At 39.1% G+C, this 21,921-nt stretch overlaps 1 protein-coding gene across 1 annotated transcript in view; it reads right to left on the bottom strand.

The window, feature by feature from the left end:
• Positions 1 to 21,553, bottom strand: part of LOC109422376 (NAD kinase) — a 156,701-nt gene extending 135,148 nt beyond the window's left edge. Inside the window, exon 1 of the mRNA XM_062860389.1 lies at positions 20,668 to 21,553. Coding sequence (XP_062716373.1) covers positions 20,668 to 20,810 — 143 coding nt within the window. The 5' untranslated portion in view covers positions 20,811 to 21,553. The remainder of the gene's footprint in view (positions 1 to 20,667) is intronic.
• Positions 21,554 to 21,921: the final 368 nt, after the last annotated feature.

Raw genomic sequence — 21,921 nt, 5'->3', positions numbered from 1 at the left:
CACTGAATTTTTATTTACGACGGTAATGGTACCAATATTGAAGTACCAGTTACTCGTGGTCAATCAGAATTGGCATATTCTGGTAATCAGAACTCCGAAGTCAAATTCACATAGTTTACTAAACTCTCCCCGGATATCTCTAGTTATCTCCAGGATTTTTTTGATGAGACTTCATAAAAAAATCTAGGCATTTTTTCTTGAATTTCTCCCAAGAAATCTGTGAATTCCTACCAAAATTTCGCTTAGAAAACGGATCTCAGCAGTTATACCAGAATTGTGCATTCGGAATTTAGTGTGAAAATTTACATTCAAAATGTTTTCCGAAAGTCTTTAGAGGCTGTTCGGGCTCGTTTGGAACTTGACCATCAATGTTAACTTCTTTTCCCGATCAGCCTAGATAGCTATGTAGTGTCGGTAGCGGTTGTCTCAATTGGCTAAGAACACTACGGATCGCCTGTTCCAGTGGTAAGAGTCCACTAAACAGGTGACCCCTAATTCATGGTGTTATGCGGCTTTATGCTTACCGTGCCAAGGAATGAATGGTTAGGGGGATCTAATAAAAACCTAACTACAAAAGAAGCCTGTGGAGTACTAGGGCGCCCTCCACAGTATTCTGCCCTTACTGCGCTAACCGGAGCAATGTTGCAGTTGACCTTGTGTTTCTCCGAGATAATCTGCTATCCTTCTTAAGCCTCAACTGCGAGGCTCAATAAGGGTGGGATTATTATCTATTAGCTTTAATTATAACCTATATGGCTCTTCGCATTATGCGTGCTTCACAGTGTCCTCTGTGTATGTTCGTCTCTGGCGTTCTTCAATCGATATCAAATTGGTTTTAATCGCTGCTCTTTTTTCTTGGGTTGTGATTGTAAGAGTTTGATCGTGCCTAGTTTGGGTAGTGACTACGGTTATGACAGCTCAGATCAATCTTCATCATAAAAGAACAGCTTTGGTCCAAGAACCTTACTTTCATAGGGGGGATTTCTTTGTGGATGTAATGCTTTAACTAACACCTCTATAATTCCGCATTTTGCGTTTGACCCGATGTTTGCTACTTTCAGTAAAATTGAAATGATAATCTTTCGTGCCCCAAAATGTTTTGATAAAACTGCAGCCTTGCTATTCCCAAATCTTAGTGGGATTATACTGTCAAGTTTATTCCGTAAGTGGATAATGTCTTCGTATGAAGATCAAACCTATCAATTTGACCTCCTTCTTCTGAAATGATTAGAACGCTTTGTCGAGCATCACACCCGTGATGTTTTTTTTAGCAAACATGCCTCTCCATGGGAACCTACATGCTTACCAAAATGAAAAGTCCACTGTGATTTGTTTCCACAATGTTGTTTACGACATCGGAAAAGCATTCATTCAAAAACAATTTTGTTTGGGTGTTTTCTCGGAATCCCTGTATACTTTTGAACACGTACCTTTCGATTCCATATTGGAAGCCGCATGGATTGTCGTATTTATCTTTCAATGATTTCCAATTGGATTTACCAAATGCTCAAAAACTGACATCTCTTCTCGGCATTACGTCAAGCAGCGATTAGGAAATTGAGTGTTTGTAGATGCCCCCATGCGAGAGTCTTGCCATGACTTTTGAGGTATCTGGTAGCAAAAACGCAATTGAGATAACTGAATGTGGTTTTCCTACTTATGATTTTGTCCATCACAAGCCTCAACAGGCTGCTTCATTTGTATATCTTAGCTGAGAATCCGACTGTGGAACTTTGAATAATTTGATATGTTACTACCCAGCTTTTACGCAACTGCGTTTCCGAGTACTCGGTAAACACTTGATTAAGTGAAACTGACCTAAGAAGCCTGAATCTTCAGGATGTTCTGTTGTTCTGAACTCGTTGTGGTAAGTAGCTATAGGCTTACTTTACGCTTCATGCGTGTTTTTACTGTGCCCTTGTCAGGGCGCTATTTGAACCCGTTGTAGTACGCTTATGCGATTATGTCGATTCTATTCCCTTACCTTCCTATTCCCTATCCCATCCCTTATTCCTCCCTTCGCTCTCCCTCAGGTAAATGATGAATAGGCTCGTATTTATAGCGATGGCACAAATTTCCCAACGTGCCTCTTGAGCCGACCTACTGATACCTGATACCTACTCTCCCCGGATTTCTCTAGTTATCTCCAGGATTTTTTGACAAGACTTCATAAAAAATCTAGACATTTTTTCTTGAATTTCTCCCAAGAAATCTGTGGATTCCTACCGAAATTTCGCTTAGAAAACGGATCTCAGCAGTTATACCCAGTGGCGTCGCGTAACCTCACTTTTTACCTGTGCACCGACCCTAAAACTTGCAATTGCAGGGGATTTATCAAAATCCAAATAGAAATGAGTGAAAGCAACTATTCTCGTCATTTTCTAATATTACAAGACAATTTGTTTAAAAAATTCACACATACACAGGTAAAAAGTGAGGATACGCGACGCCACTGGTTATACCGGAATTGTGCACTCGGAATTTAGTGTGAAAATTTACACTCAAAATGTATTCCGAATTTCTTCCCGAAATAACTTCAGGTGTTACCAACACAATTCATCGCAAAATTAAACCTAGACTTCTTCAGGATTTGATCCTGAAGGTATTCTCTAGATTACGCTTGAAATTTCTGCTGCTATTCAAGGAAACATCTTAAGAGAAATTTCAGGAAGATTCTCTGGATTTGCGAACAAATTCCAAGAAAATTTTAGGTAGAAGTCTAGGAAATAATCCCGAAATAAATTGGATAGTTTTTCGGTAAAAAAAATCTCTGAAGAATTTCAACGAGGAATCCAGAAAAATGTTACAAGAAGAAAGTTACAATCGAAATTGAGGTGATGTGGTCCAAATCGACGCGGACAGAAGCAGCTCTTATCATACTTATCAGGAGGAAATGGATATTTTATTGAAACTGTACTCTAAGATTCCACGCCGAAGCTTGTGGTGACAAACTATACAATGTTTATTTGTTAAATTACAGACATGGATGTCAAAGGGTGTCGTAGTAAGACATACTATTCCAACATTTTGTGATATGGGAGAAAAGCATTCTTTGAAACATTTACAATATAAAAATAGCATGAAACGTGCATGAAGCGCCAGCAGGATGAACGAGATCGCGAAGCGATGGGAGAGCTGTGCCACGCTAAGGATACACGGAAATTCATCGAGAAGCTGAACCGCACGCGCAGAGGCTTTGTACCACAAGCCGAGACAATCACGGGAATCTTGTCACGAGCGATCGTGAGATGATCGAGAGGTGGCAGCAGCATTACGATGAGGACCTCAATGGTGATGTTGCAAGCACCGAAGTTGACGTGGTAATAGATCTAGGAGTACGTGCGCAGGACCAAAGATTTCCAGCTCCCAACCAGAGATTAAGGAGGAGGTCATCCGGTTGAAAACAACAAAGCCGCTGGAGCAGACCAACTACCAAGCGAGCTTCTAAAATACGGTAGAGACGCACTGGTGACAGCACTACACTGGGTCATTTCCAAGATTTGGGAGGAGGAAGTATTACCGAAGGAGTGGATGGAAGGTATCGTGTGTCGTGCATCTACAAAAAGGGCGACAAGTTGGATTGCGGGTACTATCGCGTGATCACACTACTGGGTGCTGCCCACAAGATACTCTCTCAAATTCTATGCCGCCGACTATCACCGATTGCAAGAGAGTTTGTGGGGCAATATCAGGCTGGATTCATGGGTGAACGCGCTACAATGGACCAGGTGTTGCAGAAATGCCGCGAATACAACGTGCCCACACATCACTCATTCGTCGGCGTATGATACAATCGATCGAGACCAGCTATGGCAGATCATGTACGAATACGGATTCCCTGATAAACTTATACGATTGATCACCCAAGCAACACACATGTTATATTAAAGTTACGGCAGCGCAAGTTTTGGTTGTATAGAAGTTTATTTTACGTTATTCAAACACAATGTTAAAATTACGTCAAATAAACTTCTATACAACCAAAACTTGCGCTGTCGTAACTCTATTATAACATGTGTGTTGCTTGGGCAAGGCGATGATGGATCGAGTGAAGTGTGTAATTTGAGTATCAGGGACACACAAGAGTCTTTTCGAACCTCGCAGACGGTTACGGCAAGGTGATGGTCTTTTATGCATGCTATTCAACATTGCTTTAGAGCATAGCTTCCCAACCTTCGTTTCGCAACCCCCCAACCGCTTGCAGGCACGCTTCGATTGTTTTACGAAAAGCGCAGTGACGACAGACTGGGGGCTATTATAGCTCGAAAATTTGAGACGATGGCGGAAACGTACATCCGACTAAAGAATGAAGCCAGGCGAATCGGATTAGTCATTAATGTGTCGAAGACAAAGTACATGATAGCAAAGGGCTCCAGGGAAGAACCACCGAGCCCGCCACCCCGAATTTCTATCGACGACGGTGATGAAATCGAGGCGGTTGAAGAATTCGTGTACTTGGGCTCACTGGTGACCGCCGACAACGACACCAGCAGAGAAAATAAGGCGCATTGTGGCAGTAAACCGCGCTTAATTTGGACTCCGCAAAACTCTACGATCGAACAAAGTTCACCGTCACACGAACGTAACTATCTACAAAACGCTGATTAGACCGGTAGTCCTCCATGGACTCTACGTGCAGAGGACCAACGCGCCCTTGGAGTTTTCGAACGGAAGGTGTTGCGTACCATCTACGGCGGATTGCAGATGGATGGCGGGAATTGAAGAAGGCGAATGAACCACGAACTGCATCAGCTACTGAGAAACCAACCATCTTCCATACCGCCAAAATCGGAAGGCTACAGTGGAAGGGTCACGTCATCAGGATGTCGGACCTGTACAAGAAGACGTTGATCAAGTGGAGGACGATCTGCGGACCCTTCGCAGAGTGCGGAACTGGAGACACACAGCCATGGACAATAGAAATACACTAGAACTCCAATGGCGCTGTAGTCGCTTTTCCTATTCATTTATATTAACAACTTTAATTGCCATAATTGATTGTTTGTAAGTGTCCATCGTGTAGAGGATCTTTTGTTTTGGTAAACAAAATTTATTTGACACTTATAGTACCGCTAATGACGCTGTAAGGGCGTGACAAACTAGATGATAGTCACTCGAACAGTCGCGGCATTGAACTTCTGTGGCTAGTTATTCTACTCCATGGACCGAGCGGAATGGAGACGACTCCTATGTACAGCAGAAGTCACTCAGGCCTTTGTCTGACCGGTAAGTTAAGTATGAAACGAGCTCACCCAATTATATATGTATCACCGGCGATATATGAGGGAATCGAAAAGCCCATCAAACCGACCTACACAAGGAGGAAACGAATCGCACCGCACTTGTCCGAGTCTCTTCTTCGCACTGACGAGGGGTCGTTGTCTCTAGCTAGCCCAGAGCGCTCGTGTAACCAATCAGCTCGCATAGCTGTTCAGCAACTACCAACATCTTTGGTAGACTGCTGCTATTGCGGTTTAGGACCCACGTGAGGTCCGCGCCAGTCATCTGCGCATCCTCGGTCGGTGCTGCGCCGCCTCGTGCTCGACCTGTTGGACCTCTTGCCACCTGTTCGCTGGCGGGTACACAAGCCCCTCGTATTGGCGATCTCGCCAGTCCTCCTCGCGCGAATGGGTTCAACGTCATTCCCTCTGCCGCTCCACTCTCGATCACATGGTTTATTGATTTAGTAGTAATTTCTGTTGGGTCCCCCTTTAGAGCCGCTATCCCTCACTGCAAATGATGTAGTCGCCTATGATCCTGGCGGTTATCTATGCAAGCAGGGAGGCCAACCAAGGGTTGGCAAGGGCCCTTATGAGGACTGTGCTCTGAGCCGTATCAGCGCTAATCATGAGTATTCACCTGAACCTACTTCCACCTAGTGAGTTGCCTAAGCTGGGGTACAGGTCAGGAACGTACTTTAACGTCACACCACGGTTTTCTAGGAAGGAAGACAGCGCCTACATAAGCCCATCCGCCGTTCCAAGTCAGTGTCACCTGACCTTCCTAAAAGGATAGAATGCCATCGCTACCAGCTGATTTGTGCGTAGTTACCTAAGCGTCTACCGTCTTAGCTACCAATTACTAAGCAAGACCAGTTTGCCGTAATCCAAAACTTACTGGCGTCGTTCCCGGTACGATGATGAGCTATGCCAAAAGAACATTTATATCAGTGATTCCCAAAGTGGGCGAAATCGCCCCCCTGGGGGCGAAAATCAGGCTCAGGGGGGTGAAAATGTGAAAAATCAAAATTGGGGGGCGAAAATACTTAAAAGGGGGGCGATTTTTCAATGATTGAAAAACATCAATAGAATTACAAGTCGAGAATGTCAACTGAATCATAAAAACTTCCTGACATTCAAGTTTACAGTTCAAGTTTTGTATAGGATTATAGAAAAAGTATTGTTACTATTAAACTTAAACATCGACTTAATTTTATATTGGGTTTCTCATTAATGTTTAGACTACTGTGATAATTTGAGAATCCATTGAATCATCATTTCCCAGCGAAATTTCACACTAATCAAACTTATTTTGTTTACCTATTGTGCATCCGACGCCCCTGTCATGAACTCAACCGAACTTGTGTATGCCTGCCGCTGCGAAGTCGTGTGCGAAATTCGACTGTGATGATAATGAATTTCGGCCGAGTCTAAATGGGTGCAAATGTCGCAATAGAATTATTGCTATTTATCTGGACTCTTTGGCAAAATTGCTAGAAAAAAAGACTGCTACACGTATTTCTGAAGAGTCTCTGTGATTCTAGATATCTAAATATATCTAAAAATATATTTGGAAACTCCTATAACGAACATTTGTGAATGGTGATTAGTTTTTGTCAAAATTATGAAAAGAACAGTTTTTTTTTTCGCGAATTGATATGTAAAATTGGGTTTAAACTCGTGGGCAGATTTCTTCATGGGATTTTCAATCAAAAACATGAGTTCCAAACGAATATCAAAAGACTTTTCTGATAAAATTTGTAACATAGTGTTCACAAACAACTTCACAAACACTGATTGAAAATATATCAGAGAAGCTTCTCGGAGGAATTGCAAACTTAGCTGGAAGTTAATTTGAAAACATTCCTGAAATTCTGTGTAAAATTCCGTTCAAATCTAGTCATGAATCCTGCTTTCTTATACCGTATTACCCCGTTAATACGACACCGACTGTTGTCGAATAACCGGGGTAAATTTTTAATTCGACAAATTGGTCACCCTACACCACCATGTTTATTGAAATTTGGCAACTCTATTTTTGTTTTTGTTTTGATTTCCGTATTTGTTGTGAAACATAATTTCAACAGATTTTGCGGTAATGCGAATGAAAAGCTCATTCTTTCTACGATTGTTGCCATCCTCAGTTCATTCCGGTTAGTCTCCAGGCGGTTTGGGTGTCGAATAGCACCAACTCAGAACTTCCGGAATAGCGGCCGCAAGAGGAGCTGCTGCGGGTGCGAGTATAAGCGCAATATCAAACTGTTTTGCATTTACAGTGCACATCGTTGTGACATTTGAACACTTTTTAATTCGACCCTTGTCGAATAAGCGGGGTACGAATTAAAAAGTGTCGTATTAAAACGTGTCGAACGAACGGGGTAAGACGGTATTTGTCAATTTATTTAAAATACAGGAAGTACTCAAATTTATATGAAGCTCGTTGATTTGGATATGGATTTGGATTTGGAGAAAATTAACTACATTTATTACATTTGAAAATACATCGACATTCTTCTGAGCTGCACTTTTACGTATACCATTTTCAGGGTTGTTGGAAAACTCCCTTTAAGAACAATAAAATAAATAAATAAAACATCTGGTTGGGAATATCGAGTGTCCATAGATGCTCACAGTCGGTTTTATTGCGATTAATTAATACTAAATCAACAACGGTTTGAGAAATAGACACTAATACTATTTCAATATTTATGTAAGCACGATTAAAATTCAGTATATTTTTTTCAAATGGGGAAAATAAACGCATTTACAAAACAATTTAATAAGTGACACAGATTTAGATACATTAAATGGCACTACTAGCTGTGACACAGTTGCGCTTTCAAAGGTTTTAGCTAAGCACAGCTTTAGTCTTCTACTATAGAAAAATAAAATCTCACCTAGGGGGGCGAAAATGTTTTTTGGGAGCTCTAAGGGGGGCGACACTTCCTAAAAGTTTGGGAAACATTGAATCATTCCTATAACATTCAGAATAAAACCATTCAAAATCTGTAAGTGTAATCGTAATAACTACATTTGGTAGTGGCACATATTGAATTGCATAGTGTTTCAACTCCAAATCAAATGTTTGTTTGCTTCAGAATGATATTGTAAGAAAGAGAAGCCATCATTATGAGAAAAGTAGTACAAACAGCAATGTTGAGACTATTCATAAATCACGTTAATTAATTTGTTAAGGAATCTTATACCACACTATTCATAGGATTTTGTTATAACCAATTGGATTTTCTCAGATCATATTATCACAGAGAACAGACGTCCAAGCTCATGAGGTGCAGTTGTGTAAAGCACTGCAACGGTTGTTTTGAATTAAATGGGAATGTGGCCATCACGCGGCGCTGTCACATTTCGAATCGGGGTGAAAATTCGCCGTTGTTTTATCTTTTGGCGCTAGTGTCACTAAGTGTGCACCCCAATATAGTTCCATCGAGTGAGTGTGTTGAATTTACTAGGAAAACAATAATTGTATTGTTGTTCAACTCATTTATAAATTGAAAGTAGTGAAACTAATTATCATTGGGTAGCCCAAATTGAGTTGTTGAATTAGTGAAATAATCATAACCATTTCGCTATTTGAGCAAATTCAGCTCAGTCTCCGAGTAGGAAAATTCAAGGGTGTGCTGATGAATTATTTCTTTAGTAAGCGCCATCATGGCGTCGAAACGAGTTTTTATGTGGGAAAGTCACCGTCGATGTCGCTACTGAGCTTGTTTTTTTCTTTACACAAGATTTTCGAGCAATTTTGTTCGAGCATGTTCGTCTGTTCTCTGTGATATTATCCCAAATTCCTCACATAGTTTTCGAACGATAGCTAATAACTTTTGACCTTCATTCGGCTGATCGTGTGGCCATCGATGGATGATCAGATCAGATCACACGACTATAGACTCCCTGGCCCACGGCAAAGAATAAGAATACTACTTGCTTTACTACAGCCCTTGAACAATCAGCATGGACCAATTCTACAGCCCGTCCTACAAGGTGGAGGCGGCGGCAAAAGCATACCTTTTTTTCGTCTGATACACGCGGTCACTTGGTCACCGGTCGTGCCCAGCAGTTCGTTGGTTGTACGCGACGACATCATCGTAAGAGGTCAAACCGGCTTTGTTATTTTGCCGCGTAATCACACGGCGTAGTTTTTGTGGACCACTTCACCACCTCTGGTCTGGTTTTCAACTTTTAGGGGAGAAGTGCAAATTGAAACGATTTTTCTACGATGGGAAATACTTGCCGGTCGGTAGTCTCGCTGTCTGGACTCGGTTTGGAGCAAATTTGGCATCTGGTGGCCCGTACCTAAAACGTTGTGTGCCATAATTGTATCTTAATTAATGACTAGAAAAATCTGTGGAAGCGAAAAAAAATCATTCATGAACGTTCGTATAGGTCAAGTGGAGCACAAATGGCAAATTGGACTGCGAATCGAGTAGCATTGAAGATAATGGAGATATTGACATTTGGAGTGGGTCAAATCCTGAATGCTCTATTATGTGAACATCGTCGGAAAATTATTACAGTTCGGGAAAAGACCTTTATGGTTGCAGCTGCTTGAATTGATGATGTTGAACCGCTTAAGCCAGGGTTAGGCTCAAAGAACTCGCCACGTCAATTTGGAGGTAAAACTGTCAGTTTGTGTCACATTTTCTAAATAGGGCAAATTAGGCTGTTCAGTGTTCAGCTGGATGACAGGACAGGTAGTTCTTCTTCTTCCCATAACTTCAACAAAGCCTTCCTGTTATTTTGCTTGTTAATTGTCTCGAGTTGGAGGCTCCAAAGTGTGACTATTGTCACTGATGTCTGTTCACCGACGCGCTAAAAGGCTCCCCATTGAAAATCTCGTATTGCTCTCAACCTGACAGCTTCCATCCCCGACCAGAAGCACATAACACGATCATAACAAAATTATAACTACTGTTGTTAGAAACAACAATAGTTGATATACACTCCCGTTCAAAAGTTTGGGGTCACCCCCTCAAAAACATGTCATTTTTTTAGGCCCATATCTCCGCCAATTTTCGTCCGATTTAAAAACCCTAGGTTTCATTCAAAAGATAATAAGTCAAAGAAACTTTGAACATGATTTAAAAGAAACTTTTTCAAAAAAAAAATTGTATGTAAACTTAACCCAAAATTGCCAAATTTTCTAAAAATGAATATAAACTTACGGCAGTGTCGCTGGAAGTTGGGTCGACCAAATTTTAAGATGAGAGCGGTAATATGACCCATTTTCTATAAGCTTTCAACTGCTTTTTACAGAACTTAGCTAAAAAATCTAGAAAAAAAAGTAATTAAGTAAATTAATCCTTGATGTCATCGACCAAAAGTTTGGGGTCACCCCTCAAAATGCTGTATCGGCCAAAAGTTTGGGGTCACTATCGTAAAACATGGGAAAGTGATTTGTTGATATGTTTGTCATCTTTCATTCAATTTAAATTCTTCTTGGCTTATTTGAAACAAAATGAATGATACTTACTGCATAGACATTGAACCACACATATTTGTTGAAATTTACATACTAAAACTTGACTTGAAAACGTAAAGTTGCCTCATTTTTTGAAGCGTGGTAAAATGTGCTAACTTTACATAACATTTTTATATAGAAAAATCGTTAAATACGTTAAGTTGAAGACATCAAACGTAAATTTAGTTAATTATCTTTGAAATGAGCCAAAAATAATTAAAATTGAACTATAGATGACGAAGATATCACCAAATCACTTTTCCATGTTGTGACCCCAAACTTTTAGACGATACAGCATTTTGAGGGGTGACCCCAAACTTTTGGTCGATGACATCAAGGATTAATTTACTTAATAACTTTTTTTCTAGATTTTTTAGCTAAGTTCTGTAAAAAGCAGTTGAAAGCTTATAGAAAATGGGTCATATTACCGCTCTCATCTTAAAATTTGGTCGACCTAACTTCCAGCGACACTGCCGTAATTTTATATTCATTTTTTAGAAAATTTGGCAATTTTGGGATAAGTTTACGTACAAATTTTTTTGAAAAAGTTTCTTTTAAATCATGTTCAAAGTTTTTTTTGACTTATTATCTTTTGAATGAAACCTAGGGTTTTTAAATCGGACGCAAATTGGCGGAGATATGGGCCTAAAAAAATGACATGTTTTTGAGGGGGTGACCCCAAACTTTTGAACGGGAATGTAATTCTGTTATAAGGATTTTTCAATGTAAATATCCATAGGTAAATTATTTTAACATCTTCTGTTCTGTTAGTTTTCACCCAAGGATGGTTTATGAGTCAAAAAACATGGAAAAATTGAGAGTTTTTGAAAATCGACCTTCCATACATTTTGACAGGGGACTTGGTCTTGGCTAGAAACTTGAAACGTCAAAAAACGCAGTAGGTAATATAAAGTTTGCCGGGTACAGCTAGTTTGTTATAATTTTAATAACAAAATTATAACAAAACATATTTTATTTATTCGAAAAGATGTATAACAACACTTGTTATGTTGTGCATTCTAATATAATTGCCTCTAACATAATTTCGTAACAAGTTTATTGCAATCTTTGTTATATTTTTGTAACATAATTATTTCAGAATTTATATTCTTTTTGTGTTTTGTCACGAAAAAGATTGATAATTTTTGTTATTCTGGTCACCCGAACCAAGAGATTTCTATTCTATTCTATTCTAGTGCTTGCACAGCCAGTATTGAAAAGCATCCTGGAAATATCAAAATTTCTTCTTGTCAGCATTAATATTTGCAGCATGTCAGAGCGGTGATACAAATATTAAAATGGCCAGGCCTACTGTGCAGACTAATGGGATGGGAGAAAATTCAAAAATGTAAGGCAATCAGGTTAGCCACTTATGAATAACATGATAGACAAACCTTTTTGAATTGAATGAAGGAAGAAACGGGAACAGCCGTACCAACCGTTTCGTTTTAAGGGAATGCTGTTTGAACATAAAATCATTGGGAGTGGTGCTGCTAAGAAGGTTAGTGCACACTCCGTTTTACTTGACGTTTCTTCTCCTAGGATGGGACACAGGCATTTCTCCATGTGGTCACCCGAACCAAGAGATTTATAACAAAACTTGTAACAAATTTGCTCTGAAATATATAACATTACTTGTTATAATTTTGTTATGATTTCGCAAGCTTAATCTAACATAATTTTATATAATCCTGTTATGATTATACCTCAACTTTTTGTTATAATTGTAACGAGTTTTGTTAGAATTTTTGTTATTTTAACAACTAACGGTACATGTTTTATAACAACCGTTGTTACAAAAACCATTGTAAATTGTAACAAAATAACACAACCTGTAATAATTTTGTTTTTTTTTTTACGTAGTCGGGTTCTTTTTATCTATCAGCCAGTTACCTTTATTGTACATAGCGGCAGAGTAACGGCGCTTTTCTACTCTTCATGCAATAGAGAGTTTTGTAAAATTACCGCATTCTAGTCTGTTCCATACTGTTTTGTGTCACAGTATTGATATTCTCATAGTACTGTTTTTTCTCTCTATGGCTGCTCTCGCTTCCTTATACCACTTTCTGTTCAGCCGGATACCAGACACTAACGTCCGACCTCCGGCAGCGTGCTTTTCATTAGTCACCTTTTTGCACTTCTCGCCGAACCAACCGTTTCTGATTTGTGCTCCGGTGATTGATACTTTACAAATATTAGTTACAAATGTCCATCTAGTCTGCCTCACATGTTTTTTTCTGGAATCTCTCGTAGCTCTTTTAGAAATTCCTCTAGCTATTTTTGTGAATATTGCGTAACTCATTGGATCAATTCATTCCATAGTACAAGACAACACGATGAAGGCGACTTGCTCTGCTAAAGCTCCTCTCTTCAAAGAGGCAGCTTCACAATGCCAACCTCGTCATGGTGCTGGCTGTCACTGATGCTTGCTACGGGAAGGACACGCAAGATGAATAACACTAAACTATATTCACACCCCACAATTCTTCCTAGCATTTTTTCTGGGACTTCTACCGGTTTTTAAGGGTTCTCCCTGAATTTCTCTAGGTTTCTGTATATCATCCGAAATGCTTTTCGGTCATCTTCTGGGATTTTTTCTAAAGATTTTTTTCAAGAATGTCTCCCAGAGGAACTCCCACGATTTCGATTGGAGTTTTTTTACATTTTTGGGTGAATCCAGAGATTCTTCTTAAAATTTCTCCCGAGTTCTCTCAAAATTATTTTTGGATATCCTTCCCAGAAGAAATTGTGGATTCCTTCCCAGAAGGGATTTTCTGATGGAATCCCGGTAAGAATTTCGGTTCAAAACTTTGGAGAAATTGAGCAGAAAATTCAAACGAACTCAAAAGAATACCTTCCGGTTAATCCCGGAAGAAGCCAAGGGATGAATTTTAGAACTTATGTCCGGAATTATTTCGGGAAGAAATTCGGAAAATATTCTGAATAGAAATGCGAAGACAAAATTTCTAATATACAATTTCGGTAGAAGTGCTTAGAGGTGAATTATCAGATAATTTCCAGTAGGAATCTCAGAAGGAATTACGGAAGATACAGGGGATGGCCAAAATGTTTGGGATAGGCAACTTTTTTCACTCACAAAAAAGTCCAACATGCTTTAACTTTTCATAGAGTGCATCAAATATTCTCAAATTTTGACTGTTTGTCAACCTATTATATGTGCATCATTGGTACAAATTTGAGCTCGATTGGCTAAACCTTCGCGAAGCTAGAACCGTTCTCGTAAAAAACTATTTTTAGACAACTAATTTTTGAACTGTCATATCTCAGAGATCAGTGAACCAAATTGAACGAAATTCCGGTTGGGTCTTCAGTTAGCCTAATGGTTAAGGCTATGTATCGTCAATTCGATTCCCGTTCCGGTCGGGAAAATTTTCTCGACTCCCTGGGCATAGTGTATCATTGTACTTGCCACACAATATACAAATTTCAATTAATAACTATGGAAGTGCTCTAAGAACACTAAGATGAAGAGAGGCAAGCCAAGTTCCAATGCGAACGCACATTGGTCGGGCTCCATACAAAGGGGCGGCCAAAACTCCCAAAAAACGAAATTGATAATTTTAAACTTTATTTCACCTTATAACAAAGTTAATGTACTGTACTTTTATGATTATTAATTAAAAGAATACTAGCTTTTGTATTTCAATGACATTTTTACTGCCAAAGTGGCCTAAGTCATAAAATTGAAAAATGAATTATTCGAAAAAAGTAAAATAATAATATTTTGAGAATGGAATATATGTTTTAAGTTATCCAGCATATGAAAGCTTGTTATTGGACTGTTTGAATGCACGTATGATGCAACATTAATATGTCACAAAACTTTTCAAATTTTCATATATTGTACCTTAGAAATTTTGGGAATTTTCAAGTTAAAAAACGGTTCGTGTCGTCACGTGTCGCCGCAATTTCGAATAGTACATCTTAAACATCATGCTTATAGCTGCCTAAAAACGTTTAAATATTTTGCAGAAATTTGCAGTTTTTCAAATTAGAGCTTTTTAAATAAGTCATGTTTTTTCATATATTTGACGTTATTTTTTCCATTTTTTACTGAAATAAAATTTATCTTTCCACATTTTTCACACGTTTTGAACAAACTTGATTGGATTTGATCGAAAGATGATCATTTATTTAAATCCGAATTGATTTTCTAACAAAAAACGCAAAAAATATGGAGTTTACTGATTTTCACTGTTTTTGAAATTATTGAAATTACGTAATTTTTGAATACCCCTTTTTAAACACTAAAAACACTATATACCATATCTGGGCAACCTATAACTTCGATTAAACACATAAAAAGAGTTTTGGCCGAACTTTATCTTTTTCCGACCATTGTGGAACGTCGAGCCATGAAGAAGAAGAAGAATCCGGTTGAACATGCTTGATGAAACTCAGTAAGAATTCCTGGAGAAAGTCCTCTAGGAATTTCTTAAAGAATCCCAGTAATTTCTGGATGCATTCCAAGAATCATTTCTAGAGAAATCCTTGAAAACGTATCTGAAGGAATCCTAGGAGCAATTCCTGGAATAACATCAAGAGCACTACCTGAGAGAATCTTCAAGATCAAGATGGAATTTTTGAAGAAACCCCACCAGGCATCCCCAGAGGAATTGTAGAAGCAATTCTTAAATAATAGGGGGATTGTTAGAGTTAGGCATCGTAATAGAAAGATGACTTTACTCGTATCCGCCCAGCGTCCTGTTTATAGGACAGATGCCTCGAACGCCCAGCTTCCTATAAATATGACAGTCCTTTTGATGTGAATATCACCAGAATTATGCAAAATTTTAGAATACTTTCTTCAGAGAAGATATTCTCCACATCCATAGCTTGCTCATAGTGGACAATATAGTTTGTGACTGGTTCCCTAGGTGACGTAAACGATGCTGCAAAGATTAGATATTGTCATGATCTATGAGCTTCATTTCCAATTCAAAAAATAAATATTTCCCTGGAATCTTGACAATGGTTAATAATTTATCCATAGTTCATTTTTTCGGCAGTGTTGTTAATCAATACATACAGAAGTCGATGTATGTATGATCAATGATCATATGTTTATATGCTTGTATGTTTATATTTTTGTATGTTTGTCTGTTTGTATGGTTATGTATATGTACACTACTGCCATCTACTCAGTAGATTTGCGTAACACAGCATAATTAGCATTGGGCGATTATGTTTGCGCGACGATGATTTTTATCGCAATTTCTTCCAAGTGACACGTCTGTTTGTCTGTGGAGAAACTTAAAATTTGATCATATCAACCCGGAACAAAGCTTTTTCAATCTATATTAGCGCCCAAAACAACTGTGCAAAATTTGGGAGCGATTGGTTGCGTCCCCGTATTCCGCATTGCGTTTGAAATTTGTATGGAATTTAGTATGGGAAAACGTACTTTTTTGCATTTTACTCATAAGTTGAATTCTTTTGTCTATTACCATGTAGTCAATGACGTTAAAGTATAGCCTAGGATATGCCGAAAAACTTTGCCAAAGACCGCAAAGTGATCCGAAGCTTGTGAAAAAAGTTATTCACCTGGCAACTTGGGCCAAAAATTGAGATTTTATTGTTGATGTTATTCCTTTACATGTTAAATGTTAAGCACCACCGGGCAATCTATACGTTATAACTTTTTTCACAAGTGTCGGATCACTTTGCGGTCTTCGGCAAAGTTTTTCGCCATATCCTAGACTATACTTCAAAGTCATTAGTAAGATCGTTTTAGATGAAAAAATTCAATTTATGGGGAAAATGTAAAAAAAAGCACGTTTTCCCATAACAAATTCCATACAAATTTCAATCGCAATGCGGAAAACGGGGAAGCAACCAATCGCTCCCAAATTTTGCACAGTTGTTTTGGACGCTAAAAGGAATCGAAAAAGCTTTGTTCCAAAAAATCGACTTTGTTGACCCAGTGTTCGACATAACTCTGGAATGCGTCAATAAATTTCAAACAAATTAGGCATACACATTCTCAAGGATGTGAAGGTGGTAGTAGGGGTATTGGAATTCAAGATGGCGGCTTAGGTTCCAAGATGGCGACCAAAACTTCAGAATGTATGCCATTTAACGGCAAAGCTGCTTCGGATACTATGCAATATGGGTATCTATCCATCGGGCTTCATTAGTAGAATTCAAAAATGAATATCCGACGCCATTTTGAAATCCAAAATGGCGGACCATATCGAATATGACGGCCATTGAATGCTAGTTTGAGCTATGATACCATGCAATATGGGTATCTATCGATCGGGCTTCATGAGTAGAACTCAAAAATGAATATTCGAAGCCATTTTGAATTCCAAGATGGCGGCCACGGAATGGCAGTTTGAGTTATAATACCATGCAATATGGGTATCTACCGATCGGGCTTGATGAGTAGAAGTAATAATCGATATTTGACGAAATTTTGAAATCCAAGATGGCGAACCATATCCAAGATGGGTATCTATCGATCGGGCTAGATTAGTAAAAGGGTAGAGGATCAGGGTAGATGAAAGGGTAGCGAGTAGGGTAAACGGTCGGGTAGAGGGTTTGGGTGAAGGATAGAGTAGAGGAGGTGGAGTAGAAGGTTAGGGTAGGGGGTAGGGTAGACGATAGGGAAGATGGTGAGTTGGGATGGGAGTGTGGTTGAGGGTAGGGGAAGGGTTAGGGTAGAGAGTAGGGTAAACTGTACGATTAAGCACAAAGAGAGTATGGTGAACGGTTAGAGTAGAGGGTTAGGTAAAGGATAAGGCAGTGGTTAGGGTAGCGGATAGGGTAGAGGGTAGGGCAGATGGTAGGGTTGAAGGTTATGATAGAGCGTAGGATAGAGGATTGGGGTAAAGAACAGAGAAGATAGTAAGGTAGAGGCTAGAGAGTAGGATAAAGAATTGAGATGATATTAGATGGTATGCGGTTTTTTTTTTCAAGATACCTTCAGGAATTCTTTCCGAGGTTTCTTCAGGCGTTCCTTTCAAGAACCTTCCCAGGTTTTCTCCCGGGATTCCTTCAGATATTGCTTCTGGAATTCCTGTACGGATTGCTCCGGGATAGTCTTCAGGGATTTTTACAAGGATTGCTTTGCAAAATCCTGAAAGGATTATTTTAGTTATTCTTTTCTGCATTCCTTCAGGGATTTGTGCTGGAATTCCTCCAAAGATTCCTTCTACCTACTGTGATTCTTGCTGCAATTCCTCCCGGGATTTCTTCTTTGTTTATTTCAGGGATTCCTACCAAGCTATCAGCTGAGATTCCACTCAGGATTATACCAAATATGCCTCTCGGAATTCTTTCAGTAAATCCTCCCGAGATTCCTTCAGGAATTTCTGCCGGGATTGTTTTGTAAAATCTTGAATGGTTTCTTTCAAGTGTTTTAGTCAGCATTCCTTTAGGGATTACTGATGAAGTTCCTTCAGAAATCCCTTCTGGGATTTCGTAAAGGATTTCTTTAGAGGTTCCTGTTAGGAATGCTCCAGGCATTCCAACTTGTATTCTTTCAAAGATTTCTGTGATACTTGAGAATCTTGCGGGATTCTTTTAGGTATTTGTGCCAGAATTGCTGCCCGGGTTCCTCCAAAGACTCTTCCCGTTTTTTTTTGTATTCCTCCTGGGATTTATACAATTACTCTTTCAGGGAACCGAGATTCCTTGCAGACTTCTTTGAGGATCCTATCAGGGATTCTGTACGGCATTTCTTTTGTGACTTTCAAGGATTCATTCCGAGCGTGAATTACTTGAGAGTGGAAGAGTAATTTCAGATATCGAGGATCTACATTGAAGGTATTTTTTGGAACTACATCATAGACTTCCATGTTTTTTTTGTGAAATCATGTTTGTTTTATTGAAACTTGACTGTTGATAATATTTTTTTAATGAAAATTTCAATTGTGAGACACCTTAGGCGTTAGTGGGTTAAAGATAGTTTTCTCTTTTGAGATACATTATCGTTATTATGTGGCTCATCAATAAAGCATAGCAATTGATAGATCGAATAAAATTGATTTTTTGGGTGGTTTATTATTTTTTACGTAGCCGAAAGAAACATTATGTTTTCGATGTAACTTTGATAGTTCCCAGATTAACACCTTAAAACCCACATATTGTTCAACATTGCAATATTTCTGAACAATTTACGTACAGTGAGTAAGTAAAGAAAGTTTGTGGGGTATTGAATGGAAAACTCAATTACTTTATCAGAAATTATTATCTGTGTAAAATCTTACTTCTACAATATTTTAACGTTTGGTTATGCTACACATAGTGCTCACTCTTTATTTGATTTGTTTTAGAAAATTAAATTTGAGAAATATTAAAGACTGCAGTTGCACCTACATGAAATTACTAGGACCATGCATACTTTTAGGCGTTTATCGACCTAGATTTCTGCCCCAATTTATAAGTACTTTTTCTATTCTTTTTGAGTGGTTATCATTTCTCTCACTTGTTTAGAGCTGTATTGTATCTATACGGATCAGAATATAATGATAGCGTAGAAGTTGTGCAAATAGAACTTGAGAAAATGATCAGATATTGAGGACCTACAGGAAGATTTTTTTTGGAACTATACCATAGACTTTCATTTTTTTGTCAAATAATGCTTATGTTATTGGAACTTGACCTTTGATAAGAAAATTATTTAAAGATTTGAATTGTGAGACACCTTGGGCGTTAACGGGTTAAGCTCAATGACTTCGCTCGCATATCGGCTGAAGGATAGCAGTTATCGCGTTCAGTATAAAATTTTCAGTTGAGTTTTTTAACCTGCGCAGGTATGTGGTAGTTTTTGTTCATGGCCATGAATAGTCCTTTCTGTTTCCCGTCCATCCCGAATGAGATAGTTCAATAAAATTGATTGTTAACTTTCATGTACCCGACCCCCGACAACTCATTTTCAATATGATCACATTTCGTCAATTTTCATCGGATTTTGTTGAAGTCGTCCTCAATCGATCATGAATTGGTGCTAGTATATTACGCTCAAGTGGCCATGCAATATCCGGAACCATTCCGGAGATATTCTGGATTGTGCTGGGGTCAGGGGGTTGCCGAAATGGCTAAAGGTGATTATTTCGTGTGTTTTTGTTTTTGAATCATCGATTTTCAGCGAAATTTCTGTTGGGAACAGAGAAAAATAGCTGCGATAACCCGATTTGAATAATTTGACCCATCCGGATCCCCGTGACAGGTTCCGCGGCGCCTCATTGGGGACACTGCTGGTATTCAACCTAAATATGCCGTGCGGCATATCAATCTTCATGATTTTGAATAACAGAGTCAGAAACGATAGACTGAAGTCTGTATCAGCTAATATGGCCTCGTAACTCGGTCATTTTATTTGGAGAGACAAACAGCCGTTCGAATACCCCTAGGATTCGTCTCAGCAAAGTCGGACAAATTAATAGACTGGTGGTCTCTCGCGTGCGAGAGTGACGCTAAAGCCACCGAAAGTTTACAAAAAACCTCGGTTGAGTCCTTGAACGGTTACAATTTCTCGAAGAAAATGCTCTGATGATTCTTTTAGAGATTTTTCAAGGATTCCTCTAGGAATTTCTCTAGGAGTTCCTCTTGGAACCTCCAGAAACTCTTGCTGGTTTTTTTTAGGATTTTTATGTAACTTATGTAATTTTTGTTCTTGAAAATAAAGGAAGCAATTCCTAAATTTCCAAATCTTAAGACTCAGAGGTATTAAATGGATGCCAGTACAAAATGAGAAAAAAAAAATCATTAAATAATATAATGAACATCAATTAGAGATGTTAGAGCTGATGAGATGATTAACATCGGAGCATAAACAGCAACATGAAATGAGCTCACCTATAATTTTTACATAATAGGTCTAGTTTATTATCATATTGCTTAACTCTTAACGTGATTTGACGATTATCATTTGTTTGACCGTCACATAATATTCATCGAATGTTGTCAAGTGAAGTCGATATTAAATTGTATTGCATTGCTTACCTGAACTGCTTAGTCCTCTCCTGCAAGTTCGTCACCAGCGTACGTCGTAACGGGGCCGGAGATGCTCCCGGCGAGTCCGTGGAAGCTTGCTGCTGTTGTTGCGCCACGATAGCGCGTGCCAGAATCAGATCCTCCTCCCGCATGATGCACGATAACTTCCCCGGCAAACTCAACACAAATTGGTCAACAAACAGGTGAGAGATGACTTTTTTCCTTCCGGATTTTAAAGAATGCACCGCAACCTTCTTCCTGATGTATTGATGCTTGAAGCTCAGAACAGAACAGCATTCACACCTCACAACAAAAAGAGCACTTTTTCTTCAAATATGCACACACAAAAAAGCGTTGTATACCTACTCAGCAAAAATGCCTCTGCTTATATTTTTAGACCATTCACTGTAAACATATACGGACGGACGGAAGCATCACAATTATGACCGCGTCTTTGCCTAACGACTTGATCGCACGATAATCTCCTCAAACAACACTTACACTCTGTAGGTACACACTGGGTGGGAAGCGCAAAGCGCGATCTTATCCGAATGATGCGAGAAATACCGTCGCCCGGAGGACACCCAAATTTCGGCTCCAGTCACTTTGGCGATCGCGAAACTAGTGCGCTACCGATCGATCCCGAACAGTAGTAGCCCAGCAGCACCAGTTCAGTTCTTGTATGTAACAGAGAGCGGTGCGCGGTGGTCCCGACCAATTTGGTGTAACCTTAAAGCTCGATCACCGACAGACCGACCGGGCCGATTGCCGAAACTCGTTTTCAAGAGGCGACGCGAGACACCGAACGAACACAAAAAAAGTTAAACCTTAGTGCATATAGGACTGCCTAGAACTAAACTTTAAGCGCGCGAGATCACCGCTACCTACTAGCTATAGTGTTGCTTGGGCCCTATCATAGATCACTATACGGACGGACGGAGGACTGCACGATCGACGACAGACACCGACTGAACTGCGATGCTTGGGTGCAGATTTTTTAGCTTTTCGAAGCGACACACAACACAGTAGAGTGTGTTTACTCTCAATCGTTTTTTTTTTGCTTTTCATTACTGACTTTCAACGCTTTTTAAGGGCTTAGGGAAGAATGTTGTAGAATGGACCGGTGAAATAATCGGTGAACGTTAGCATTTTTCTAAGAACTGTTGAACTGCTGACTAACTACTAAACTGCGGTATAAATATACAATATACAATATATACAATATACATATAGGTTATGCAAAACAAAGAACGTTTTTGATCC

The sequence above is a fragment of the Aedes albopictus genome, chromosome 3, assembly GCF_035046485.1.
Source record: "Aedes albopictus strain Foshan chromosome 3, AalbF5, whole genome shotgun sequence".
NCBI classification, from domain to species: domain Eukaryota; kingdom Metazoa; phylum Arthropoda; class Insecta; order Diptera; family Culicidae; genus Aedes; species Aedes albopictus.
Note: the sequence above shows the minus strand (reverse complement) of the source record. Positions and strands in the feature narration are given on the sequence as shown.